The sequence below is a fragment of the Eublepharis macularius genome, chromosome 15 (assembly GCF_028583425.1).
Source record: "Eublepharis macularius isolate TG4126 chromosome 15, MPM_Emac_v1.0, whole genome shotgun sequence".
Classification (NCBI taxonomy): Eukaryota; Metazoa; Chordata; class Lepidosauria; order Squamata; family Eublepharidae; genus Eublepharis; species Eublepharis macularius.
Window position 1 is genome coordinate 20574618 of NC_072804.1, and position 20751 is coordinate 20595368.

Here is a 20751-nt window from a genome sequence, read left to right on the forward strand (position 1 = left end):
AACTAATGGGCTGACTTCTACCCCAGGGCTGGGAGAGGTTGAGGAGCCATTATGTCAGTGGCTTTGAGGAGCTTCATATTCTAAGTTCCCACTGCATCCTCAACAGATAATGTGTTCGAGGAAGATTCAGGTCCAGTAGCACCTTAAAGACCAATTAAACCCAAATCTTGTTCTTCTATTATAGCCAACACAGCAACCCACCTGAAACAGATGATGCATTAGGAATTCAACCCCCCCCCATGCATTTTAGAAACCAGAATAATTCATGAGCCTTTGTGGGCAAAACATTTTAACGAGTCCTCCTTTTTTGCGTGGAGTTTCCCCTTGCTTTCACTAGATAATGGCCAGATGATGGTTCAAGCTGAGTAGTTTGATTTGGTTTGGTTAGGTTTGTGGAATCAAAAATGGAAATGTTGTGGGAATGCAAGGAAACTAACTGAAGGAAGACTAAAGCTGCACTTAGAAAAAGCTCTTTCCTGGGCATAAGCCCTGTTGAATAAAATGGGACTTTCTTCTGAGTAGACCTGTTTGGGATTGTTCCCTAAGAGGCAGTGGACTGAAGAAGACTACTAAATGGAAGTTCATGTGAGAAAAGTGTAAATAAATGATTTGACAAAAAAAAGCCGCTAGAGGATCATTAATCTCCTAATTGACTGCTAATTAAATGAAGCACCTGTAGGAATAAAGCTGATATACTTGCACTCCCCATGAACAGAATTTCAAAACTGTTAAATACCGCTCTCCCTCTCCCCTCGCCATCCTCCTGAATGTTAGGAACTGCAATTCCATCAGGGAAACTGGGGTTGCTGTGAGCTGCGCTGGATACCCCCAAAGACCCATTAAGGTTCCCAAGTCTCACATTTGCCAGCTTTGGTGAAAACCTAGTAGCAGGCTGTTTCTGATGGGGCCACTCATCAGGGGCGTTTCCTCCTGGGCTTTGGCGTCCGTTAGAATTCTGGGCATTTATTCAACCTGTAAAATAATGTTCCTTAATTCATAGGACTTATTCTGGGACTAGGCCCTGTGGCGGGCTGTTCTAGCTTCTGAGGCTGAGAAAAGATGGCATCTTTTGCCTTAATTTGTCAGTCTAGCATTTCAGATTTAATTTGCAGTGTGTAGATTGCAGAGACCTTAGTGGGATGTGAAATTAAGTTGAATGTATAGGGACTTTAAAAAAAAAACGTCACTGTTTATGTTTGGAATTTTTTGTGTGCATATATTGTTGGGAAAAGGTGCGTATTGATTTCACGGTATTGGTTTTAGTACTCAAGTGTGTTGAGGACAAAATGATTATCTGGTCCTACAAACTGTGTTTTATCTTTAGATTTTTTTTTAAGCCTTAAATATTAAAATTAGTTTTTTGGAAGCCTGTTGCTGAATGAAAGAATGTGAACTCCTGATACCATTGTACTTGGAGTATAAATATTTGTGCTTGAACTAGAAGTCTTGTTTTTCTAGGGTTGTAAGAGTAGGACCTCCTATGTAGCATACGTTCATTAATAGCAAAATAAAAAGGGTCCTAGTCACTGATTTTATGTTATACATTCTTTCTCATTAAGGAGAGGATGTAAGAGGTTGCTTTAAGAGAACTTTTCTTTGCTGTTGATAACTTCTTGCTCTTATTGGCAGCTGTTAACCCAGTGTGTGTTTTCATTAACACCTTTAGAAACCTTTAGGGAATATCAAGTGTTGGAGAGGGATAAAATTAATATTTACAATGTCCTTAAATCAAGGAGGGAGAAATAAAGTACAGATAACCTTGTTGGAGTTTCTGTATTTTCTAAATTTACATTGTGAATATTTTTGCCCACAAAGTCCAGTTTTTTCTCAAAAGACAAGCATATTTAAAGTTGGAAATGGAATCGGTTTGTGGGGGCGGGGAAATGCTGGCTATTTCCTCCATTTGTCTTTTGCTTGCTGCTATTTTAATTTTAGAATTTTCATCACTGTATTACTATCTTTATATCCTTCCTGTAAAGAAATTTGAAATTACAATGTTGAAATGCTTAATATGCAGTTTTCAACATTTCAAAAGAATTTTCAGTCTATCCTTTTTTATTGCAATGCATGGAATTATTAATACAGTAGCACAGTATAGCTTGCTGTTTCTATATTATTGCAATGTAAAAGTAATGTCATCCTTCCAGCAAACACACTTTGTTTTAATATTGTAACAGTGTGATTATACTTGAGGCTTTGGTTCCATGTGTGTTTATTAGAAATGCATTCCACTGCATTTGGCAGGTGGTATTTCAAATATTGCAAGTAGTTTGTTTTAGAACTGGAAACCAATGTAATATTAGGAAAATTGCTTCTTAGTTTCGAGGAATGTCCTCTAAATATGCATAGTTTCAGTGGCCTTCACATTTGAAAGAATAGGTTAATCCTCATCTCTCTCTCTCTCTCTCTCTCTCTCTCTCTCATATACTCACACAGACACACTCAATCTGTCTGCTTCAGTTCTCTATCTGAGCAATTATCATTAACCACTGGGATCCAAGTTGCTATTTCGCTGTCTTAGCTGAATAAGGCATGTTAAGCATTCTTCTTTAAGCTGCACATCTCTGTGCCATATCACTAACTGCTTTTTCAGATCCTCTCGTCTTCAAAAGTTTTTTTGGGGGGGGGGCGGGGGAGCAGAAACACAAGGGCCAAAATCTTTGGACATGTAAACTCTTTGGATCTTGGCTATTGTTAATGAGCCAGGAGGAAAGGTGGGGTACATATATTTAAATAATGAATGAATGAAATATTTAAATAAATAAATACTGTGAGCACAACGTTTTGAAAAGTGTATTTCATGTTATAGGAATAATTAATCTTCTTGTTCTATGTAACAGAGAAGCCTAGGCATTTTATATAGCATTTGTATATAATAGGTGTTTTTAAAAACTTAAATCTTATTTATTCTAAAATAATTCAAATTTGCCAATTAGCCAAAAGGGTGCCTTGCCAGAATTGTCCCTGTTGCTTTAGAAATTGCTTGACTTGAAAAAATGATAATTGGTTTGTAATTATGGCATTCTGAAAAAAGTTAACAAAATACATAGTTATGAATATAAACTAATACTCTATTCATGTGCTCACTTAGCAGGGAGTGAAATTGACTTAATTATGCATAGGTTGGGCTGTACGTTTGCCTTCATTTTTACCTGCTATGTTTTTAATTCTTTTATCTGTTTAAATTGGGATTATTTTCTGCATTTCTATGCAAATCACTGAAGCATTGTTTTTACTTCATTGTATTTTTGTTCAGTTGTGGCTTTTAAGATATCAAATGGATTTGATGTGATTCTGTTTTTAGACCTCTTTAGCCACACGCTTTGCTCAAGAAGCTTTTGGGAAGCAGTACAAACAAACCGTAGGACTTGACTTCTTTTTGAAAAGAATCACACTGCCAGGTAAGACAAGATTAACATGCACAATGTGAACAGGCTGCATTCTGAAACAGAGAAGATTTTATGTGGCACTTTAATAAAGGGTTGTGTATTTGGAGAACTGTTCAGATTTAGAGATGAGGTTCTCCAGAATGTGTTAGCTGCAGCTTCCTAGATTAGTAGATTCTAAGTAGGCAAAGAACTAAAAAAAACTGTTTATGTTGAAATAATATAATTTTGAAAAGAAATATTCCCCACTTTTGCTTAGCTTGAGGGAGCATATGCAGTGTAGCCATGGAGCTGCTGGGCTGAGATCTGTGAATGCTGTCTTATGCAAGGCAGCATGAAATTGCTGGCATTTAATAGACCACTAAAATGCAGGGTCCCCAGGCACTCATAAAAATACAGTTTGAGCATTCAAGATGTTTCACTTCATGATGCAAAGCAACTATGTAGATGCCAGTTGTGGCATACTGCATGGAAAACATAAAGAAATAATTAAGAAAGAATGGCAGGATCTCAAAGTTTGTTTCTAAACAATTGGGGGTCTAAAATGAGCCATTTGTTCATGTTAGTGTAATTCAATTTGTAAGCATAAAAATATTCCATGAAATGCTTTTTCCCCTGGTGTGCTTAACAAACCAGAGCTGGAGAGAGCATTTTCACCATGAGACTGGAGAGAAAAATGATAACGTAGCTGCAAGGTTGACCTTTAAAGAAATTATTTCTGGGATGTTTTAGGAAAACACAGAGCATAGTTTAGTTGAACAGTGTTCAGGGCATTTTTTCTAATTCTCTCTCCTCCCAGTCCCAACACATTCTTCTGCATGCTAAATTGTAACATCAGTAATAAAGATCTATTAAACATTTAGCTTTTAGTAGCCAGCATTAAACTTTGGAAAGTCAATATCAAACTTTACATAGAGCTGAAAAATAGTTCAAATACCCATCTATTTGACTACATGCTCAGGATTCTTCCAGTAATATTCAAATGACTTAGATTTTCAGTGCAGCATTGAATTCCAAGCTTCAAGAGCTGCCTTTATATGAATGAAACTAATCGTGTGTTTCTCTGCTAGATATGTGGAAGGAAGGGTATGTAGATATTTACAGTAACACTGGTGAGCAGAATGTGTGTCCCGTGAACATGAAAACCTGTGTACTGAGAGCATTTGTATTTTTTTAGTATCTGAATTTATCGGCAGCTGTCAAATTATTTTATCTGTTGATGCAGACTAAATATTGCCTCAGAATTATTCATACTTTTAAATGAACAAAAACAGTCCCTCCATTTATTGTGGCAAAGTACCTTTTCCAGATTTGGGTATGTAATTTTTGTGAGAGAATGGTAGTGTCTTAGGGCTAAAATTTTTTAAAATGTGTGTTGCTTATGAACTTGAATTCAGTTTGAATAGCAGCATTGCTCTTAAAATTAAGTTATTAAAATTGGATTAATTAGTACTGCAGATGCTCAGAGTTAAAAAGTGGTATTTTTTCTGTTTACTTGCAGAGAAGTAAGTAATACATTTCATCTTCCTCAAAGATGTGTGTTTAGGGGGTACATGTTTATATATTTGAACGATGGTGCTTTAATTTGACACTATTATTGTAAGCCCAAAGCTCATTCTGCTTCTTCTTTCAAAACACCAAATGGTTTATCAAAAACAATATTGGTTTCAGTTATTTATATTTGGTAGCCTTACATTTGGCAAACTTGTGTCTGCTATTTTCATAGTACTCGCTGATTAAAATTTCAACAATATAGACTACTTAAGACTGTGGTTAGAGTGTTGGACTAGGATCTAGGAGACCCAGGTTTGAATCCCCACTTTGCTGTGGAAACTTGCTGGATGACACTCTCACTGTATCCTACCTCACATGGTTGTTGTGATGATAAAATGGAGGAGAGGAGAATGATGTAGCGCCTTTGGGTCCTCAATAGAGAGAAAGATGAGGTCTAAATGAAGTAAATAAAGAAAAATATATTTGGGTATGGCTGACCCATGTTGGAGTGAAAAAGACTTGTAGTCTGTGCAATTGCTTCAATACTACATGCCCTGTTACCTGATGTGAAACAGGCTTCTATGATTGTTCTATGTATTCAAAGGAATGAAACCAAAATCCAGCATGTGGCACAGTCTGTTGACTACGTGGGCAACGGTGGTAGCTTTGAGAGCACCAATAATTTGTTTGGCATCAGGAAGGGGGCTGGTTCTAGGCATCCCTTCTTTCCTCTCTCCCCTTGAACAAGTAAAGAGTGATGCCAACATTGATAGTGCTGCTGAGCATCTGTTTGGCAGGGAGGTTCTTTTTCACATTCAGATCCTTGTTTTATGTAAGGATCTCCTCACTGGAGCTATTGCGTTTTGGGCTGGGGTCTGATCTGGATGATCCATGCTGGCCTGATCTTGAAAGCTAAGCAATGTCAGCCCTTGGATGGGAAACCACCAAGGAAGTTCAGGGTCACTACATGTCTTGCCTTGAAAAACCCATGCGGGGTTATCATAAGTTGGCTGCAATTTCATGGTACTTTACACACACATGCACACACTTTTCAGCACACAGTATCCAATGTTGTTGAACTCTTTACCTGAAAATATTTTAAAATGTTAATCTAATGTAATTCTTTATGTAATTCTTCTAAATTCTTCTTCTAATGTAATTCTTCTAAAATTATATTCAAAATAGTAGCCCATTTCATGGTATTTCATGATCCAATGTGCTGTATAGTCTGGTTGCAACCACTGTGTAGATTTTAATGCTTAAAATAGTGTACCTATTAGTCAGAGGTTTTGCAGATAGAGCTTCTTAAGAGTCATAGTCGAAATACTTTCAGGAAGGTTGTGGGCATAGCCCAATAAACGGTTTCACTGTGAAAGGACTTTTAAAAGTAATCAGCAGAGAGGTGGACAGACATGTGTTTTTAGTTCTGTCTTGACTGTAGGACTTTAAGTAATGCTGACCAGTGCCCCAAGTATACTTTTAGAAGGTTGCTGCTGAATCCTGATAGTGGCTTCAATTCAGACCAAAAGAGCTTGGATAACTGCCCTGTATACCCTAATAAGATCAACTTTGCTTTCAATTGAGCACTCTTTCCTGTAGAGTACAAAAAAAAGTTACAACAAAATTTCTGAAGCTTACTTAATATACATACAGTTCCTATGAAAATTTGAATTTAAGGAGAACCTTTTTTCTCCTGTCAGTGATCTCAAAAGATATTTTATACATCTGTAAAATACATATTAAATAATGCAGTATTACTCTCACATTTTGTGATATCTCTGTGTAAACTTTCCAGTATACCAGATTTGATTGAATTGCTTGAATATTACTGAAAGACCATGGCTTCACCTGGAAAATGTACATTTCTGTATGTAATTGATTCACATTCAGCACCCTAAAAAATGGAAATTAATTTTACTGATTCCAATGGAAATTAAATATGTATTTACCAAATATGGAGATTTAAGAGGCTCCTAGAAAAATATAGTTGAAGCAAGATAGGTATATGGAGGGATGGATGGGAACCAACCGAAGCGTGGAAACTTACTGTTCTGTAAATTTATAACCTTATAAAATACTTATATACATAAATTGGTTGTAGGTACCTTGAATGCAAATTATTCCTCTGTCTCAAAAGCTCTTTTTGGTGACTTCGGGTGAGATCTGCCGAGAAGTTTTTTCACATGAGCTATGCTGCAAGGAATGGAAACTACCATTCATTTCAATGTAGCTTGTGCAGGAGAATTTCCCTGCACAAGTGTTAAGCACTTGTATGCTTAACAAGTGTGTCTAGTAGCTTCCTGCTGAAGGCTTCATTTGTGCTAATTATTATTGGGTAAAAAGATCTGAATATAGTAATGGGATCAGGTAACTTTCTGAAGTGGATGAAAGGGTTGTGTTCTTGACTAAATATGAAAAGCGAAGCCAATCAGGTGCTTTATAGTAAAATCCTAAGCAGAGTTACTCCAGTCTAAGCCCGTTGAAATCAGTGGGTTTAGACTGGAGTAACTCTGCTTAGGATTTCACTGTCAGTTAATGAAAAGGTCTTACATGTTTCTGTGCTCTTTATTAGAGGGATTTGCTCAACAGTTCATCAGACACAGTTTGCATTTTCTTGGTGAGACATACAGGGGAGCTGTTTGTGTGTCTCGAAAGAGTTCCTCTGTTTATCTCACCAGAAGGCGATGCAATATGTGTGTGTGCTTAACTGTTGAATAAATTCCGCTGAAGAAGAGAACTAAAAGATGTTGGGCATTTTCTGTTAATAGCTATCGCAGCTTATAGGCTTCACTTGTAATATCTCTCCTTTTTTTGGTGTTATCTCATTTCTTGATTTTATTGTGCACTTGATCTGACCACTTAGTACATACTAAAATCTGTTACTAAAATACGGCATTTTTAGGAGATAAAAAAATTAAATAAAGAAGTCTGTATTTAGTATTTGTATTGATTGCCCATTGTAAAAGAACCATGTTTCCCCCAGTTACATATAATTTCAGCAGAACTGTAAATGTGTAAAGGATTGCAACCATATATGAAGAATGATCAACAGAGTCATAATAAGACGTGTTGTTTACCTCTTATAAATGATACTGAGCAGCATAAGCACAGTATGGGTTGGATCCAGCCAGCCTTTCTGCAGGTGAAAAAGGAAAGAGGGGTCAGGGTCCCATGCTGTGTGTGGGATCACATGTACAAAAGCCGCATGCTATGATAGCTGTTGCAAGATTGAGAATCGGAGAATGTGAAAAAGCTGGCTGCCCTCCACTCAGTGTCTTTTTGTCTTGTAAAAGCATAAAGAAGCAGGGCAGTTGTTGAAATCCTTGCTATGAAGAGCTGTAATAGTTTTAGTGTTAATTTAAAAAAATGAACACTCATTGGCTTTGTTTACCTATTTGAAAGGTTGTTAAATTCATGGAAATTTGGGTCCACTGAGTTACTGCTTAGAGTGCCAGTTATTTAAGGGTACAGAACTTCTGTCCAGAAAAAGGGGACAACTCTAAGATACTTGGGATGACATAATACATCCCTATGGTACCTTTTTGCATAGGGATAACATTGTAAAAGCAGCTCAAAGAAGTTGAACACAAAATTTTGTGTCCTGTACGTTGTGCTGCTTGAACTTTATTACATTAAATGATGTTTCCTAATAGCATATTTTGCCCTAGAAATGTTATACTAGTTATTATAAGTATTCTACAGTCTGAATAGGTACTCCACACCAGTAACTTGTCTTTAACTGATTTTTTTCTCTATACTGTTTAAGAACTTAGGGTATGATCTGGCTAAAGTCAGTTCAGTTAAATTTAGAATATCTGTTTTCTCTCATATCAGTGGGACTTGGAAGTGCTTACATTTGGTTGAATTGTGCCCCTAATATTTTGAAATATTACAAAAAGCTGAATTAAAATGTCTGCATATTCAGCTAGAAAAGAAAAAAGTGATCCCTTGCTGTTCCAAAGAGAATTCCCAACTCACAAGATATCCAAAGTGATGGGCTTTTACTTTTAGGATATTTACTAAAGGACTATAGCCGTATTCCTGGTTCAGCATTCACAATATATCAGTGTATTAGTTACAGTTACCAGTGGACACATACTTGAGCCATTGATCTCAACTATTTAAGGAGCCAAATGATATCAGACATGTTAATAGTCTGAATAGGTTTTAATACTGATTTAAAATAAAGGACAATTGTGATAATGGCAGAGTGCAACTTCTTTGAGCTTGTTTTTCAAGCGACATCGTTAACAGAGGGTCTGTAACTGAAGGAAAAGCAATGCGTGCACAGGAGAGAGACACACATGCTCAGTTTTATTTTCACTTTTCTCTGGAGGTGTTCCCTCTGCGGAACAGTGAAATTCCTTCGCCACTGAGAAAGTGACATATCTCTTCAGCAGCAGAAAGAGTTGTGGACAACAGTGAAAAATAAAACTTGATTGTGCATTTATTGCACACTGTGCATTCCTTTTGCCTCTTTGGATTTTTGTTGCTTTAGGATGTTTTCAGCATGGTTACTGCAAAGAGATAAGAAATGCTCTTTTTCAGCTGAAATATGCACAAATGATGTCTGTATGGCCAAATGCATAGTTGGTCACAAACCAATTTTCACAAAATTTTTGTTCTGTATTGCAGGCCAGTATCCAAGTCAGTCGGGTTTCATTTCTTGAACATGGGTTCCTCAGGCCACTTTTGTAAATTGGAGCAGGTGGATGGGGGTTCAAAAGCAGTTTATGATATGGCATTGTTGGGTAGTTTTGCTAGGCTTGGGCAAACCTTTGGGCCTGAGAAACTCTTTGGATCCAAGTCCTGCTTCCCACAGATAACCTAGTTAAAGTCCAGGATCCATTCCAGACAGTTACTCAATTGCGTCCAAGGATTTGTGTCTGCATGAGATTATTGGCTGTTTTTCTTTGTATAGCAGACAGTGCCATTTGTCCCATTAGACTGATAATTATTTAAACAAAAATCCGTTACAGTGGCCAATCAGTGCAACTCTTAAAAACTGAACTCAGTTATAAAACAAAGCAGCGGGGGTGGGGAAGGGGTGTCCTGTTTTGAGAAACCTACATGTACTTTGAATGCAGCCATACAAGTTGTGTGACTTTTTAGATCCTAAATACAGATCTGTTTGCCGTAGGCAGTGGTACAGCCCACTGTTGTTATCCTTTTACACACATGTGCATGTGCGTATAAGCACACACACACACACTACAACTAATCTGACATAGTTGACATGGATGCTGTTTCTGTATTGCACTGTAGAAAGTTTACTTATGTTGATTTCTGTAAATTAGCTGTTCAAACACATCTGCTTCCTGATTTTTCTCTTTTTTAAAAATTTTTTTTTATTGGATTAGAAATCATTGAATTGTACATTACAGTCAATTTCCTTTAATCCTTTTGATTTTTTTTCTCTTGTTGCAGGAAATGTAAATGTTTCTCTTCAAGTATGGGATATAGGTGGCCAAACAATAGGAGGCAAGATGTTGGATAAATATGTCTATGGTGCACAGGTATGGGTTAAAAAAAATACTGCAGTTATTTATCATTGGCTTTACTAACACTTTTACATTTAAAAAGTTTAGTTTTCAGGAGAATGTTAAGTAGTAAAATGTAAACATCTGCATAAGTGAAACTTTTGAACTGTGAATTTGTTAGACTAGCTTAATTTTTTGATATAGGATTACTAAACAGTATTTTCTTTATGAAGCTAAGGTGCTAGTTTGTATATCCCTAACAGTTCTCTGAAACAGATGTTCATTGCCCTGCATTGTGGGTTACGTTAGAAACAGCCGTCCTCACCATGGTTATTTAGCTATCCCCACGGTATGGTAGGTATAGTGGCTGTTTTGAGTGCAAATGCTTCCTGGGGAGCAAAGGTAGAGGAGGAAATTAAGACCAATCCTCTGCCATTAAACTCATTCAGCCAGCTGAGTTTCTAGGAAGTGAAACAAAAGAAGGCAACCAGGTACCGAAATATTTTTTACAGAACGATAAAAAATGCTTTAGAAATAAGCGCGTTTTAAACTTAATGATAATAGTAAAGATAACTACTTTACATCCTTTCTGGATTTTTTAAAAATAAGAAATGCTTTAGACACTAAACTGTCAGTTATTTTGGAGAGGAGCTGTGAAATAACATTGTTTTGGAAGTGCATCTTTTGGATTGCTTGAACGAAAGAAGAGCAATGCACAAAAAAGCTAACGTTATAAAAAAAGAATAACATATATATTTTATTTTTTTTCTGCTTTAAATATTGTGTGTGGCATTATGTAAATATAGAGGAAGAATGGTTAACTGAGGAGAGGCTGGAAATTGCATGTCAATAGATGAAACAGGGGCCAAGTTGTTAAATTTTAAAGCCAGTCATTTTCAGAAATGTAGTTAACAGATGTTTAATGTATCATACCCAATCCTGAGTCAACCTTGCCACATCTGTGTTGCCAAATCATGTTTTCCCTACATATGAAGCGGAAGCATCGTAAAGTGAGATTAAATTAAAGCTCACAATAACATGGGACTTTCCCTGTATGGCAATGAACTCTATGGACAGAGTTTAAAATGATTGGGCTGCGAGAAGCAAGAGAAATGCTTCCCACGCAGCCAATCCTAAAAACATTTAGGCAATAACTTCTGTCAATTTTGATGGAATTTCATTCTAAGCAATTATTAATAATAGTATTCTGCTATTGCTTCTCCTGTTTGTTCACATTTATTCAATGCTTTTTGAGGAATCGGAGCACCTCATTATGTTATTTCATCAATCTGTACAGCTGGTAAGATAGGAGGTATGCCATTATAATGATCCCTGATGCCGATGAGGCTGGGGCAGAGAAGGTGGCAGTTTCATTAAAGCCACCCAGTAAGTTTATGATAATGGTAAGATCTGACTGGTGGGGTTCCTGGCTCAGTTTTAAACACGACACTGTTCTGAGTCAATATATGACCTTCAACAAGAAGCAGCTGTCTTGCTTCTTTCTGCCCTCCCTTTGGTTTGGTGCAGTGCTGTTTTATGCTCTGTGTCCCTCAGCAGAACTTTCCAACTGCTGTGGTCATGATTTTGATGACAGCAAAATTGCTGGTAATTTTGTAGGTATCCATATTCTAGATGATGTTTAAATGTGGCCTCCAGTGATATTTTCTTTGCCTTAGGCAGGATGTTGTTTAATGGCTAAACACAAGGTAAAATAAGAGATGAACTTCGCTCAGGAATTCTTATCGTCACCTCTTCTGTTAAGCTGCTATTTTATCCGTGGCTGACGTGGTCTTCTCCCAGAATACTCTGGATGGTTGTCCTGACGTTCATCGTTCTCACTGCCAGTTTACTGTATTTTCCAGACTAGTGGAATTTATTTCATTTGTTATTTATAGTCCACCTTTCTCACTGAGACTCAAGGCAGATTACACAATGTGAGGCAGTACAGTCAAAGACATTTCAATAAACAGTGTAATAGGGTTCATAAATGTAAATTTGCATCAGCAGAAATCCAAAACAGAGCTGAAGAAATGCTGAAACAGAGCATAAGTAATTCTAAGACTGATGTATTAAACAACACAGAAACTACTCAGTACTTTTCAGAGAATTATGGGACCCACAGCTACAGGAACCACAGCATGCTGAGAATTGTGGAGCTGGTGATTGTGTTTCACAAACTGCGGAGGATGCTGACGGCTGAGAAAGCAGTTTGTAAATGTTTCTTTGAGCACCAAGAAAGGGATACAGGGTATTTGGCTGCTCTTCAGTCTTTATTCCAGGACTGGTTGGTTATCACCCATTTGGGTTCAAAATAGACTGGGACTACATTGTATGTCTATTGGGACTTTTCTATATTGTATATTCTGAACAAAGTTTTTTGTCAACTTCCTTGATTGAGCTTGTTTGCTCTCCCTTTCTTGGTGTTCTTTCAGGAAGTTTTCCCCATCTGGTGGTTGTTTCTAAATGTTTCTTTGAGACCATCCAACGCGTTACTGTTGGCCAGCATCATCAGTTAGAGTTCAGAAACTGACACAGAAGACTTGTATTCTACATGAACAGCTATATTCTAGGAGATATGTGCATGTATCTTGGATAATATGTGACATTTTCCATAGAGGGAGGTGAAAGGTGGATTGATTTAAGACAAAATTTTTATTACTTCTTAAAATTAAATACTCATTGGTAGCTATAATCATAAAACATATTGGCTTAAAATGAACAAAGCCCTTATATAATCAGAGTGTATACTATATGCATCTTTAATATTTAACATTTTTTTCACTATTTAAGAAAAATGATGTACTGTGCATTGTATATTTTTAGCTAAAAATGCTTATGGCCTCAGATAGGGAATCTTTGACTAGCTGCAGCCATGACCGTTTTTTGTAAACAAATGTTGGTAGATATCAACATTAGAAGATGCTTCCTTTTCCACTGTTCCTTCCCCCTCCCCACTTTTAAAGCATGCTTCTTTTTTATATCCACTCTGGCCCAACCAACTAAAAGGAAAAGTTTTCAACCAGAATAAAGGGCAGGAGGAAGTAACTGGGTCAGACCATTGTTCTGTTAGGAGATAGAAGGTAAATATCCCATGTTCTTTGACAGGTAGATAATATTATAAATATTTTTAATTAGGGTACTGAGCCAATTGCAGAGAGGTGGTTGTAGGCAAAGAATAGAGTAAAAGGTCACGCAGTGGATAATTCTTGAAGTGAGATGTCTGTTTCTGAACCCCAGGATCGTGCAGGATAAGTGCATGAATTATTGTGCTTTATGATTATTTGATGGAGTTGCTTTCCACAGTTTTTTTTTCTTTATGAAGAAAAACAGCATTCATAAATTAACAAGGGAGGAGTAGGAAAGTCAGTTTTAAGAGATTGTCAGTTCAATCCTAAGCGGAGTTACTCCAGCCTAAGCCAGTTGAAATCAGTGAGCTTAGACTGAAGTAACTCTATTTAGGATTGCACTGTGTATGTTTGCATTAAGTTCAGATTTGATTTTTAGCATGTTATTTTTAAAAAAGAAATTTCTTATAGTGAAAACTTGACTAAATTTAAAATATAAATATAAACATTTTAAAAACCTGATTTTCTTAATTTATATTTTTAAAAATCTGTTTTATTTACCCTATCTGTGGATGCAGGCATGAACCTGGGTCTCTGTCTTGTGCTCCTCTTCCATGCGTAGCATGTACACATTAAGGAACCTGAGTTAATCAGCCTTGTTTAACTTTCATTTTGTGCCACAGGGATAATATTTACATAAAGGACTTTCCCAGTTCTTGAAGACTTAAAATGATAGCATAAATTAATACTCATTTCTTAATAAATTGCACTTTGTATTTCTTTCTGCTCAGGCTGTCCTTCTGGTATATGATATCACCAACCAGCAGAGCTTTGAAAACTTGGAAGATTGGTATAATGTTGTAAAGAAGGTCAGTGAAGAGTCAGAAACTCAGCCGCATGTGGCACTGATAGGCAATAAAAGTAAGTTGTTAAATTGTTATTTAGTGGGAATGTTTGGGTGATCTACTAAAATGCAGATCAGCATTATGTTCCGTATTCTCAGCTCTGTACTACAACTATGTGGGCTCTTGCAGACACTGGTATATGTGTGGTCCTTTTCATTTCACTGGCACCATTGTGCATTGATTTTGGCAAGCTTCAGACTGTAGAATGTAATATTTCATGCATTGCACCAAACGGGGGGCGCTATATTGTGACAGCAATCGCAGTGTTTAGTCTGCTGGGGGATATCACTTCATGGAAATAACCTGCTTCAGTGATTAGCAGCATGAATTACCCATAAAATTTGAGAAGGTTTGCTAGTTTGTTTCCCTTATTTTTCTTATATAAAATGGCTGCATTATTGTTTATGTTCCCCTTTTAAAAACAATTTTTGAACAGCATTGCATAGCCTGATCCTTCTTTCTTATTCTTTAAAATCAAAAGGTTTCCTTTATCTTCTCTTGAGAGAGACTTGTTAGTTGATAGCATCATCCCAGTACAATGGATAATATTCTGCCGTCATTCCACTGATGAAAGAGGGTAGATGGGTAATCTCGCCTGATTCTTTTCCTCTCGGCAACCCTTAACCTGTGTCGCTTTTTGTCTGTGAGGATAAAGAACAGTGCCTTTCCAGGGGTAACAGGCGGCTTACAGGAAAAGATCTTGCTTCCATCAGTGGAACTGTGGTAGGATATAATCTATAAGATTGGCTCTAGCACAGCGCTTCTGCAGGCGCAAGGACTTGGCCCATGGAGTCAGATTTTTTACGGCTCATGCAGCAGCCCATAATGCCTGCTGGAATACTTTTGCTAGGGGAATGTTTTGGGCTTCTGTGGGGGAGGGCAGCTGTGAAAGTTGCACTCCACAGGTAAAATTCCTTGCACCTGGGGAAATGCTGTGTTGGATCTATCCCACAGTGTAACAGAGTGACACAATAGGAAACATATAGGTTCCACTTCAGAGGAGCCTACAGTCTCAATTTTGACAGTATAGGGAAGTTACCTTTGTAAGGGGTAGCTGGGAGAGCTCGCCATTACAGAATGGATATGTGCAGATGCCTGTCTTTCCTCAGTCACAAAAAAAACCCACATGGGGTCCAGTTTCTGCAATCAGCCCTTCAGGTGTCATCTCTGCATTCACATATTGGAAGATGAATGCTGTCTGAATTTAGAGTTGCGACTGTTTTAGAAAGCAGTGTTTGTTTAGGTTTCCCTTCCTTTCAAATTCCACTCATCAACTGCATGAGGCCACTGAAAGGACAGAGTGGCTGGTTCTCTCAGCCTTTCCTTGGTGCAGCATAGCCCAAATATATTGTGACAGCTTTTCAGTTTTCGATTTCTTGACTTGGTTGTCTGAAAAATATGAATATCATGATTGTCTTTGTATCTTTAGTCCCTACCTGAGAGCATGGGCTTTTGAAAACTGTGCTTCACACCGGTTCTTCCTGTCTTTATCAAAATATGGCTTAATTGCATCATTTTGGAAAAAGCTTCATGTCAGTTTTTATATTTATACCCCACTGTATAGACTGAGTTATTTTATCACTATACTGTTACAAAAGTAAACACATCAGTCTTTGGTAACGTTTTCCTAATTGTGCTTTAGAGAGTTGTCTGCAAAGATTCAGTCTTGGTACTGAATTTCTGTAAAGAGTGATAACTGAGCAACACAGTATAGTCTGATGCTTTTTTGCTTTGGCCTCGATTTAAGATCCATGTTAGAATATCTACAAATCTATGCTTTTGTTTAGGAGTACTTGCTACGTTCTGCTAACGTTTCTTCAGTCTTCATGCTCAGGTTCTTTAACAGTGGTGTTCCTTTGGTTAAGATCGGTGCTATATGTGTACTCTGAAGTACAAGCAGTAATCCAGATTTTTCACCAGAGAAGTTCACACCCTAGCAGAGCAACATGCTGGAATGTTGTGCTGTTGTGGAGCACCTGGAAAGTTTGCGCTGATTTTTCCTGGGTGCTTAGAAGCCTTTGAAGCTTTAGAAGCCTTTGATATGATACTTCTGATTATGGGATTGAATTAAACAGGAATGGAGAAATGGAATGAGTATTTTTCATTTTGTTTTGCTCATTATGTAGTATACCTAGGGATCAAAATGGCAAAAATGTTATCTTTCTAAATTATCATCTTGTTCTTATGCTTGTTACTGAATATAGCTGACTCATTCCCTGGAAAGTGTACACAGGATTGCAACCTGTCTCTGAGATTCTTTCTTTCTTTCTTTCTTTCTTTCTTTCATTCTTTCTTTCTTTCTTTCTTTCTTTCTTTCTTTCTTTCTTTCTTTCTTTCTTTCGTTCGTTCGTTCGTTCGTTCGTTCGTTCGTTCGTTCGTTCGCTCGCTCGCTCGCTCGCTCGCTCGCTCGCTCGCTCGTTCGTTCGTTCGTTCGTTTGTACTCTGCCTTTCTCACTAAGATCCAAGGTAGATTATATAGAGCAAGCCAACGTGATCAACAGCTAGGATATTCAGTGAACAAATAAAATAGGGTATTGACTGCAGAAATTTGAAAACAAGCGTGAATGTCTCTGAGATGGCCTAGAGAATTCTGCACGACTGGTCCTCCCTTGAGTAGATAATTTTTACTTTTACCTGTTGCTAGAAATGACTATGTTTCCTACTGACTGTTTCCTAATAGCCACTTAGTAACATGGCCAATTAATAACATTAATTCTCCCTGAAAAAGAAAATTTCCTGTGGGGTTGCTGTGTTACATTTCTGTACTTTAAAATAGATAATTGATTTGCCTTGACACCGGAGTATCTAATGATCTGGGTTATTTCCCCTTTCACTGTCCAGTTCTTGGAAGCTAACTGGCTTATCTGAGCTACTTTATTGTAGAAAAATGGGTATTTGGGAGTACTGTAAGATTTTTTTAAATTGGATTGCATTATTTATTGTATAAACGATGGTACTTAGGAGGTAATGTGGACAGTTGCTTAATATTAGTGAATCTATTACTGACAGTGCAATCCTGAGGCCCACCAGGCTGTGCACCCACATAACTGCAGTTGGCTCCCTAAGGACTTTGAGAGAGCTGTGCTAGTGGCTGAGGCTGGCAAGGTGCAGCGAGGCCACTGGCCGAGACCCTGCCCTGCCATTCCCCTGGTAACCCTGACAGCATGCACAATGGCCATGCCACTCCCCAGAGAGGTATGTGAGTGGAGTAAAAATGTAGCCAATGCTCAGGTCATGATCCTTGCTGCCCACCGACACCTCCATTCCCCTCCTGCCAGAAAGCAGGCAGCTGTGGACCACATGCTCCTGTGGTCACGACACCTGCCTCAAGGCGCCCAGCCAGGGAGCCTGGCCAGAGCAGCCCCAGAGCCTGTCACGGTCACACACAGTGGTGGATCTAGGATCCACTGATACCGAGAGTCTGAAGGATAGCCATCCCTGCCGCTGTAGCCTGTCATGAGGGTCTCATGGCTCGAAGATGTGCCACTATTTCAGTGGAGATCACCAGTGTGCAGGCCCCTGTAAGGGAGAAACTGGGTGGTCAGGCTAGGTGTCTGGACCTTGGGCACACCATCTGTGATCCGTGACACCACCCTGACCCCTTCCCCAGTCACCTTCCATGTCTGCTCCCCTGGTACCGGGATTGCTCCAGCTCCTCCAGGCTTCCCTCTTGGTCTGGAGGGTTTGGGCCTGCGGCCCCTGGTGAGATGGCTCCCCTTGCCCATGTCACCCAACAGCTCTGGAGTGGCACTCATGCTGAGTGGTTCACCTACAATTGAGTAGTGAGGGCTAGTGGCCTGCCAGGAGGGCCAGGTCCTATCCCCATTTGCCCCAGCCCGTTTTGCTCTCCCCTGCCATGAGCCAGGACCCCCTGCCATGAGTCAGGACCTCGATGCCAAGGCTGCCCACAATGACAGGAAGGATCAGCACCTGCATGACTGCCTCTGCCCCAAGCAAACCCTCCTGCACTGCCCGCTCATATGGGGTTCCCCTCGGCTATGAGGGCACAGATCTGCTTTCAAGCAGGCCCGAAGGAGTCATTTCAGCATTTCGTGGCAGACAGCTCCATCCTCGTGGTGTGACCCAGGACTGACGCCCACTCCACTGCCATGCGCCAAAGGGCTTGTTGGCATCTGGTGGCCAAGGTGCCTCTGGCTGTGGCAAGGACAATGCTGGCATGCTCCACCACCAGGCTGTACAACAATGCCTTCTTGGGCTCAGTCCAGTTCAGCTGCTGCTCCACTGGAGCACTCTGTGGCCATGCCGCCCCCAGACAGAGAAATGCAGAGGTGAGCTCTGTGAGAGAGACCCTGTCGCCCCTGGCTGGTAAAATGCGGGATGGGCATGGAGTAGCTGGAAGCTGCTCACGAGCCTCTGGTTGCAGGCCAGGGGAATGGGGATAGATCATGGGCTCCAGGCCAGGTGGGACGTGCCCCCTAATCCTGCTTTTCTTCCACAGCCTCCACGCCAGAAGGCCTCACATAGTGCCTGTTCCTGCCACCTCTGGTCTGGGGGGTCCACCTTCTCCCACTCCTGCTGGCACTGTATGTTTGGGTAGTGTGTCAGCACCAGAGGAGGTGCCATGCCAGGCGATATTGGGGATGCAGCTGCACCCTCCAGATCCCGAACAGCAGCTGCATGGACCAGGCAGGCATCAGGCCCTGTGTGAGGAGCTGGTGCTGGTGCTCCAGGAACATGCTCCAGCCCCTAGGACCATTCCCAGTCTGCAGAAGATGCTACTTTCCATCTGTTTCCTAGTCATCAGCTCATCCCAAGGTGTGGTGGCCAAAGTCCTGCAGGTGTCCTAGTCCAACATGAGCCACTGTCTCCATGGCTATCCGGGCCGGTTCAATTGAGACTGTTAACCCTGATAATATTGCTAGGGAGCCAGTATTCCTGCAGTTATCACAAGCGTGCTTCCAACTCACTGGACTGGCATTTCACATGGAAGCACCAATGGGGCGGGGGGGGGGGCTCAGTCTTCAACCACCTTTTTCTTTCCTTCAGTACTCCCTGGGTTAATGGTCCTGGTTGGCACAAGGGAATGACGGGCAGCCACCTGTCCTTAACTCCACTATCACTGGTGAAGAGAAGAACTCCCCATTGGCGAGGAGCCCCCCCTCCATGGTTGTGCATGTGTGGCAGGCTCACTGGTTGCTCCTCCCTCCCGCTGATCAGCCCTGCCCCCCCAGGCGGCCATGGCCATCTGCCTGGGATCCTGGGCCCTGGTGTCACTGTGGAGGAAGAGAATCAAGGGGTTGTGCGCTTTAACCTCACCCCCTCAAGTCTGCACTGTAAGTTAAAGACATTTCCTTCCCCCCTACAGGCTTTTGTTTTCATTTTTAGCAGGAGGCAGTGGAGAAGAACAAAAGTGTGTTTATTTAGCTTTAAAATTTATTTTTATGTTCACTACTGTGAACATAATTTTTTTTTGAAAAATGCACACAATGCTGACCATTTTCCTTCTTCCTGGCTGGCTCATCTGTGTTTCCCTCCTTTATCACATTTATAAGCAAAATCCCTAAGTGTCAAGTCAGCATTCCTAGTGGATAAATTGTGACCTAAAATTAATCCAAACTGTGTAGGAGCTGCTGCTACTTAATTTGCAGTTGGCCCGGGGGCCAGTGGTTATCAGCAACTTATAAAAGGGGTAGGAATTATCAGGCTGCAGTGTAAGCTTGATGGATGAATGATCTTTCTTCTTGTAGATATTAACCAGATCCTTTCCCAAACAGAGTTTAATAAGTCAGCTTTTTAAGCAGCCATTGTGACAGATGAGGCCGAGAAGAGAATGCATCCTTGTTAATTAAAAATGTTGATGGTATATTTGCCGGAGTGGTGATTAATGGATGCTGGAGTGCTGTCTCTGAGCAGGAGATATTTCACTGTTGTAGTGTGAAGTGTAAAGGTTAAATTCTAATGTAAATTGTAAGGTTAATGCATTGAACTGTCTGCTGATCTATTAGGACAACATAATTGTACTTGAAACTATAGATTTTAGTTATAAATCTGAGTATTTAGAAAATTAGAAATAATTTTTACTGATGGATGCTTTGGCAATTTCCAAATAAACTGGCTTTTAAGTGCCACTCTTTGTTTCTACTGAGTAATACATTTTACCTTGTAGAACAGAGAAGCTGTGCAGAGGTTTCTCTTAGGTTGGGAAAAAAATCCAATAAAGTATTACAACAATTTTTTCTATAGTGGAATAGATTTTACAATTGCCTGTGTATTCTCTAAAAGGAGAAAGCCAGAAACACCATACGTGCTTCAAATGCATACAGAACTGCTTCAAGGACATTGATAAGAGTTGCTGTTAGGAAGCTAAAAGTGAAGACTTTGTGGTAGGAACTTGCAACCTTTTGTGTAGGAGAGCACTTGTCAAATGCCCTGTCGCCCCTAGAAAAGCAGCATGGAGAAA

At 39.6% G+C, this 20751-nt stretch overlaps 1 protein-coding gene across 2 annotated transcripts in view; it reads left to right on the forward strand.

Annotated features, from left to right (window-relative positions):
- The window catches only part of RAB28 (RAB28, member RAS oncogene family), an 87391-nt gene that overhangs the window by 11517 nt on the left and 55123 nt on the right, over nucleotides 1–20751 (forward strand). For both annotated transcript variants that reach the window (XM_054999404.1, XM_054999403.1), the window contains exons 2-4: nucleotides 3305–3401; nucleotides 10308–10396; nucleotides 14217–14346. In XM_054999404.1, the coding sequence (XP_054855379.1) occupies nucleotides 3305–3401; nucleotides 10308–10396; nucleotides 14217–14346 (316 nt within the window). The remainder of the gene's footprint in view (nucleotides 1–3304; nucleotides 3402–10307; nucleotides 10397–14216; nucleotides 14347–20751) is intronic.